Source organism: Lytechinus variegatus, chromosome 1 (genome assembly GCF_018143015.1).
Source record: "Lytechinus variegatus isolate NC3 chromosome 1, Lvar_3.0, whole genome shotgun sequence".
NCBI classification, from domain to species: Eukaryota; Metazoa; Echinodermata; class Echinoidea; order Temnopleuroida; family Toxopneustidae; genus Lytechinus; species Lytechinus variegatus.
In genome coordinates, this window is record NC_054740.1 from 92,556,072 (window position 1) to 92,564,101 (window position 8,030).

General features: G+C 33.7%; 1 protein-coding gene across 1 annotated transcript in view; it reads left to right on the forward strand.

Moving 5' to 3' along the window:
* The window catches only part of LOC121428759 (importin subunit beta-1-like), a 30,386-nt gene extending 25,421 nt beyond the window's left edge, over window positions 1-4,965 (forward strand). Inside the window, exons 18-21 of the mRNA XM_041625580.1 lie at window positions 80-188; window positions 1,043-1,157; window positions 2,200-2,381; window positions 4,054-4,965. Of these exons, the coding sequence (XP_041481514.1) occupies window positions 80-188; window positions 1,043-1,157; window positions 2,200-2,374 (399 nt within the window). The 3' untranslated portion in view covers window positions 2,375-2,381; window positions 4,054-4,965. The remainder of the gene's footprint in view (window positions 1-79; window positions 189-1,042; window positions 1,158-2,199; window positions 2,382-4,053) is intronic.
* Window positions 4,966-8,030: the final 3,065 nt, after the last annotated feature.

An 8,030-nucleotide genomic window follows, 5' to 3' on the forward strand; every position in this document is an offset into this window, starting at 1 on the left:
ATGTAATGGAACTCGTAATTGGAACTTCAATTATTTTGTTGATGTTTGCAATTAAACATGTCAATTTTCCTCCAAACAGACGGACTTTGACATGATTGATTATCAGAATGACCTGAGAGAAGGATGTCTTGAAGCATACACTGGAATCGTACAAGGATTGAAGCGAGATGATAAGTCCACAACAAGCGGTAGGTAGTCCATATTACCCTTGGTCTGCTCCCACTTTGTCCAATATCCATTTGGTCAACATTTCTGTCCTACAAGTTGTCAGATCTCAAAATCTGATTGGTTGAGAGGCATTGCTACTATGGTAATTGTCGGATAAAACGGGACTTGTTGGATAAAATGCCTGACAAATCCTTTTGTGAAATGCTCCACTGGTCCCAACCATGATCATTGGTTTGTTTTATTTTATAAATCATATAACAAGATCCATTTAAAGAAATATAGATTTTAATTGTTAAATGAGTTTCCTATGATAATTTAATTCACTTTTAATTCAGATAAGGTTCTTAAAACCTAAGATATTGTCTATTATTATCTTTATAGAGTGTTGAGCAATGCATTAAAAACATATAATCTTGTTCTGCATCCATTACCTGTTCAATACAAGAGCGTATTCCTAAAAGGACTGAAATCCAACGAGTATGAGACCATATTCAACACTGTAAAGTCTTCTATATTATATTAAATATTTCTAGTATTCCATTTTGAGCCATCCAATATAACACGAATATCGTTTAAAGATATTTTTGAAAGATACATTCATTAATCATATTCTCCTCATTGCCTTACAATCTGTGCAATAGTTTAGTCTACACTACTTGCCCCAAGCAATTTTCACCTGTTTCTAAAAACCTAACTTTGCCATTATTGTAATTACCATGGAAACCTTGATTGTGATTAGCTGCTGGTAGTTATCATAGTTGTAACTCTTTATGAAACAGCCCCCAGATTTGTGAAATGTGTGTTCTTTTCCTCTTTATATGATAAAATTACCCCCATTGAAGAAACTCAATCTCTCCATCCTTGTGTTTTTCAGATGAAGTCAAGGAATTATTCCGTAATGTTAGTCACATGGTGAGCTTCATAGAGCACTTAGGTGATGATAGTGACCACACTGACAGCAATGTAGCTGCTTGTGCTGGTCTCATTGGGTAAGTCTAACCTTTCAAGTTGTCATGTCGGTGCAAAAAAGGCCTTAGCAAAACGCTTTCTCGCAATGCATCAATGCAGAAACGCCTTTAAGCAATGCACTCATGCATGCTGCTCAGAGCGTTTTTTTTTGCACCTTGCCACGAAAATTTGGTGTTAAGGATATACTTGCGCATTAACAACAAAGTGTCCTCCGTGCATGTTTATTCAATTAGGTTTTGAACAATCATTGTAAGGTAAATTGGAAGTAAGATTATGTAGATGGTAATATGTAATAATTGATGTAGAATTATTTGTATATAAACCCATTGTCAACTGATTATGTTGTTAACACACTTTATCACAGATAGTCAAAAATGGAGCCAAAGTCGTATTTTTACTACGAGTAATTCTCATTGTTAAGTAAAAATTCTTTTTTCTTGGAAGTTTTGTATTTACGTGTTGTTGTCGTTTAGTCATTGTTATTTGTTTGTAGTTCATTGACCCTAAAAGACTAAGGTAAGTGATTGGCCTTTCTTTCCCTGTCAAATTAGGGCTAGCCCACTAAACACAATCCATTGTGATTAGATTTTCAAAGAAATTGTAATGGTACTTGATATGAGAATCTTAATGATCAAAGTTATGATTAGTTTCATGAATGCTGGAATCGAAATTCTAGTCTCCTTGCTGCCTCCAAGTAGGAAAAAAGCAAATTCAATTCAAAATTGGAATGACGTCATCATTGTCTGCGATTTGAATCCGATTCAGTTTTTCAAGTGACCACAAGGCTTTTCACAAATCAGAATTCTGATTTTGGTAATCCTAGCATTATGCAAAATGTAATGATAGTATTTCTTGGAACTTTCACATATAATGCAAAACATGATTTGTTAACAAATCGGGTCATATCAGATCGTATATTGTGCGCTGGGCTTGAAGTCTTTTTAGGGTTAAACCAATTATCAGTTGATGTAGTTTATTAACACTAGGTTAGGGAGGAGCTATAACCATTTAGGTCGATACAAGTTTTATGATTCACCCTCTCGTGTGATTTTTTTCTATCAGGGATCTATGTGCTGCCTTTGGGGCTGAAATGCTTGGTTTCTTTGAGCGGAAATCCATCCAAGATCTGTTAACGGAGGGTCGTAGGTCAAAGGTTATGAAGACCAAGACACTAGCTACGTGGGCAACCAAAGAAATCAGGAAGCTAAGACCTTCACTGGATAACAAATCTCAGTGAAAAGAAGGTATGATTCTAATTACATTAATACATTAGGTGTGGTCTGGGGCTCATAACACAAAGCCTAGCAATGATCGTTAAACTTTTTTCTATGATTAATTGCATCGACTTTAGTGTACAATCAATCATGAATAGAAAGTGTGTGATCAATCGCTAACCTTTGTGTAACTGGACCCAGAAAGGGAGCAATTTATTGTCAATTGGATAATTTGGATTCCAATTTTTTGTTAGGTTTTTATGTCATTTCTTAAATCAGCCAATTTAACCGCGGCCTATCAAATCCATGACACTATGATGGTTGAGAGTATATCTATTGGCCTTTCCACTTCTGCAAGATTTGTATGTTAGATGGTATTCGATTCTTATTCACCACATTTTTATCCTTTACCATTTTTGTCTCACGTGCATAGCAGAGTGAGACTATAGGCGCCGCTTTTCCTCCGGCGGCGGCGTCAACATCAAATCTTAACCTGAGGTTAAGTTTTTGAAATGACATCATAACTTAGAAAGTATATGGACCTAGTTCATGAAACTTGGCCATAAGGTTAATCAAGTATTACTGAACATCCCATTAGAGTTTCATGTCACATGACCAAGGTCAAAGGTCATTTAGGATCAATGAACTTAGACCATGTTGGGGGAATCAACATCAAAATCTTAACCTGAGGTTAAGTTTTTGAAATGTCATCATAACTTAGGAAATATATGGACCTAGGTGATGAAACTTGGACATAAAGTTGATCAAGTATCACCAAACATCCTGCATGAGTTTCACGTCACATGACCAAGGTCAAAGGTCATTCGGGGTCAATGAACTTTGGCCGAATTGGGGGTATTTGTTGAATTACCATCATAACTTTGAAAGTATGTTGTTCTAGTTCATAAAACTTGGACATAAGAGTAATCAAGTATCACTGAACATCCTGTGCAAGTTTCAGGTCACATGATCAAGGTCAAAGGTCATGTGAGGTCAATGAATTTTGGCAACATTGGGGGTATTTGTTGAATTACCATCATAACTTTGCAAGTTTATTGATCTGACTTTTGAAACTTGGACATAAGAGTAATCAAGTATCACTGAATATCCTGTGCAAGTTTCAGGTCACATGATCAAGGTCAAAGGTCATGTGAGGTCAATGAATTTTGGCAACATTGGGGGTATTTGTTGAATTACCATCCTATCTCTGTAAGTGTATTGGTCTAGTTCATAAAACGTGGAAATAAGAGTAACCAAGTATCACTGAACATCTTGTGCAAGTTATAGTAGTTTTCAAAGTCAGCACTGCTGCTATGTTGAATCGCGTGATGCAGGTGAGACGGCCAGAGGCATTCCACTTGTATACTTTACCAAGCTATAGATGGGCGTGAATGGACATGTTACTGTCAGTATCAAGGCTTGCATAGCACTGATACATCAGTATGTTTATTGTTCAGATGAAGTAATTGATCATCTCACCTACAAATGTTAATGAATGTGCATGATCACTTCAATTGTCATGTCAACTCCCAGTTAAAAGAATTTTTTGGGAGGTAGATAGAAAAATGTTCTGTCTCTTGTTTCTCCTATGTCAATGAGAAATTATTTCTGGGAATGATTATGGTTCTTTCATTACGTGCACTATTATTTTGACTCCTTTCATGAGATATTTATGTGGCATGGTTTTTGTTTTTGATAACAGCTTTTCAGCAAACCCCAATAAGCTGTTTCCATGGCAGCCATGCACTCCATGACGAATGGAACCATGATGGATCGACCAATCACCGAACTACGTCTTCATTCTTGCATCTGATTCCACTTTAATTCAAGTAAAAACAATATCCCAAGCTTCTTTTTGGAATGTTAGAGGGATGAAAGGAGATGAGAGTCTGTTTGATGTGAAGCATTTGAAGAGAGGGAGAGAAAGAGTGTGAGGGTGAGTGCATGTTGGAGAATATGTGTCTTTCACCATTGCAAGACACAACGTGTGTATGTGTGTGTGATAGCATTCATTGTAATGTAATGATGCATCTATATCAAATATAAATCACAAATAGACAAACAAGGGAAAAGGATACCAGTACTCTTCTTGCAGATTAATTCTCAGGATATTTTTTTTTTGTTCTCTTTATTTTTTGTTAGTGTATTTCCAGGTGATTTATTTCAGGAAACTTATTCAGAATAATTAATTCCTAACCTGATACTTAATATTACTAGTCCTTTTAAGTTACCCTTGTTTATTTCAAAGATTTGGTAGTTATTTCCAAAGATTGTTACATTTTCTCTTTTTTATTATATAGTACAAATTCCATGCCTTCCAGTGATATAACAATGTTCATTCTTCGTTTGAATATGAATTTGGTGTTTTCGACTTGCAATATATCAGCCAAAAAGAATTTAGAGTTGTAAACAAATATGGTGAAATTTGATTTTCCTATAAAGGTTTAAACTGATTTATTTATAATTTATTTGTGAAGTTCTACGTGCTCATTGAAACCAATTCAATCAATGAATTGATATGTATATTGATTTGTACTTGGTTGATTTCCAAAGCCTGTATTGAAAAAAAATCAACTACAAGAATACTTCTGTATGATTGTTCATGTCTCTTACTCCATTCATGTGCTATTAACACACATCTAAATATCATCTGTTTTGTGTAATTACCCACCACATATTATATGATCCATCTGCAATGTGATCTATGAAAAATCATAGTACTGTATGAATAATTGAGCTTAAATTTTTGGATACGGAGAGCTTCCTTATATTTATAGAAGAAAAATAATTTCCTTAGTATGATGGCTGAGTAGTAATTTTGTGCCTCCCTTTCTTTAAAGTTGATTAAGTTTGAGTATTCTTACGTAATGAAAATTATCCAATTTGTGATTGGAACTCTCTCAAGCCATTTACTGTAAAATGTAGTTATAGTCAGACCGTGTAATGTACAATGAGATGTAGTCTCATGTGGAGACTTAAACTTATTTGTTCATATTTTTTCTGGTATGATGTAATTTCATCCTTCTTTTCTAACCTGCCAAAAATATTTGCCATTTTTGATGATTTTTCTTTACTATGTCATTTCCATATGATGGAAAACATTGTGTAATGGGTACTTTTATACAGTTTCAAAAACAAACTTTCCATCCCTGTTCATGTGGGATGCTTTATTTGACAGACATTGTAAACTTACAGAGTATGATTGACTGATCATAGTCATTATGAGATTTGACCTTCTTTCAAACAAACAACAATTTTGGCCCTCACTTTTCTTTAAAAATAACTTTTATGGAAGGTTATAAAACGAAACCAAAATCCTTTGAATTTATCCAAGTACATACAACAAAGTAATGAGAGTTAATAAATAACAGGTACAATTTCTGATGTGTCAAGCATGAATGAGTGTGAATGTGGATGGATGTGAAAATGCCCTCCAGTGGAAAAATAGATACAAGACCATGTCCAAATCTGTTATAAACTTTTCCCCATACATAATTTGTTGCACACTGCTTTATTGCACTCAAACCCTTCTTCATTTAATCCTGCACTCTTTTTATTTTATTTTTTTGTAATTTTGGGGTTTATTTTAGAATTTGGGTAGGCATGAAGGAAAAGGGATCACTTCACAGGGGTGTGAGAGTTCAGATTTTTGTTTGTTTGGATTTTCAGCTTAATTTCGGCCTATTTTTGGCTTTCCACTGTGCAAAAAGTATGGGAGCTCTTTCTATTTTAGACTTTTTCAATACTCTTCAGCTTTTATCAGATCTTATTTGTGACCACTCACACCCCTGACTTTAACAAAAATATTTTGTCCTAATTACCAACCATCTTCTTAAGTTCAGACACCAATCTACAGTTTTCAAAGTCGGACTGTATACCTTATCTATTATGTTTGATAGGGCAATTCATAAGAGTGTCTAATATATTTATATAACGATCCATGTCACAACTGCAAATATAGGTGGTAATTCATATTAGTTCATAGTTTGCTGCCCATCTTCATTTTTTTTTTTTAATATTTGTGATATTATGTTTTCAAAAAAAAAAAAATCAAAGCTACTAGGAGCATGTTGCAAGATATTTTGCATATACCCATGAAATCAACAAAACATTTCATGACTTGGAGCTTACTATAATAAGTCTAGAGTTCTAGACACTTCAGTTGTCAAACATATTACATGATCTTTTTTTTTTGGGGGGGGCAACATTTCTATGGAGTTCACATTTGCGGCCCTAAGTTATTTATTTTATATTAGGTAAATCTGAAATCTACCGGTATTTGAGATTTTGTTGATTTATTCTGATAAGTTGGTTGAATAATCTTACAATGAATACTTTACAATGGATTTTTCTTTTAGATGAATCCTGTATATGACGAGTAATTTGTAAAATGTAGGTAGTATAATATCTTAGTGGGTCTTTCTTCTCTGAAAATGTACTCAGAAAGTGGGTAATTCCATTTTGCTTTACAGGGGTGAGCAGATTCTAATGCATTTGAAAAATATTGTAATTATATATACTGACTTTTTGAAGTACAAAAAGAGAAAGACTGGGCCATTCTGGTACTCCTCTTGAGGCAGCAGAAGTTAAATGAATTATGGTACTTGACGTCTCCCTCAGAATTGTCGTTATTTATTTGAATATTCAAATTGGCAATGCTTTTTGTGAAAATTTATAAATGTTCCTAAGGAAGACGTGCATTACAGCTGGTTTGTAAAATTGAAAGCAGAAAAAAAAGAAGTGGAGAGAAAAGAAAAAAAACTATGCAAAATACAAAGTCCTACTTGTTCCCGTTTACAAAATTACTGAAGAGTACTATTGTGTCTTGTAAAAAACTTGTTATTTGTTTCTTTGTCTGCTCAACAAACTCAAAATGAGAAAAAAGAAAAATGGTCCAGTCTTTTGCGCAAGACAATAGAAGAGAATTACTAAAGAATTGATGTTGTAAAGACTAATGATCATGCATTTGTTACTACATAACTATTTTTTTTGTATTATGATGTGAAGATTTATTTTATTGCTTTTCTTGAAAACGTGTGATTCGAAATGCTTTGTTTGACAAAGGATTGTTCTCAAGAATTCCTTTTGTTAAAGAATTCCAAGCCTCTGAAAAAGCCTTTATTTTCAAGTATGATGAAAGTGAAATATTACATTGGACAATGTGGTTGAATTTAAGCTACAAGTCTTTAATAGATTTTGAACTTTTTCTGTTACATTCAAACATGAATTATACAGCTAAGAAAGAAATTTACTACTTTACTATTTTCTATCTTGTTTTGTCATTAGAATCATCTTGCTTTTATTTTTTAAAATGTGAAAATGTATATATTGGGCATTTTCATGAACATTTCTTTCATATGTAGGAATTCTATTTTGCAAGATTTCTTTACAATTTTTTATTTATATTTTCCCCCTATATCCAAAATGGAGTTATATTACATAGAAGTATGGTAATGAAGTTTTGAATTTGATATCAGCCTTCACAATATTTTTAAAGTACTTAACCCTAAGACTCGGGGGGGGGGGGGGGGGGGCTGTGGAATCTTTATCGGTACTTCCTAAAGCCTCAATATTTAGAAACAAAATTTTATGACTTTTTGATGAGATCGGACCTACCAGATTATGTTTACCAAACACATGTCACTGAAATTTTGCTATTTCTCTATATGACTATGTATC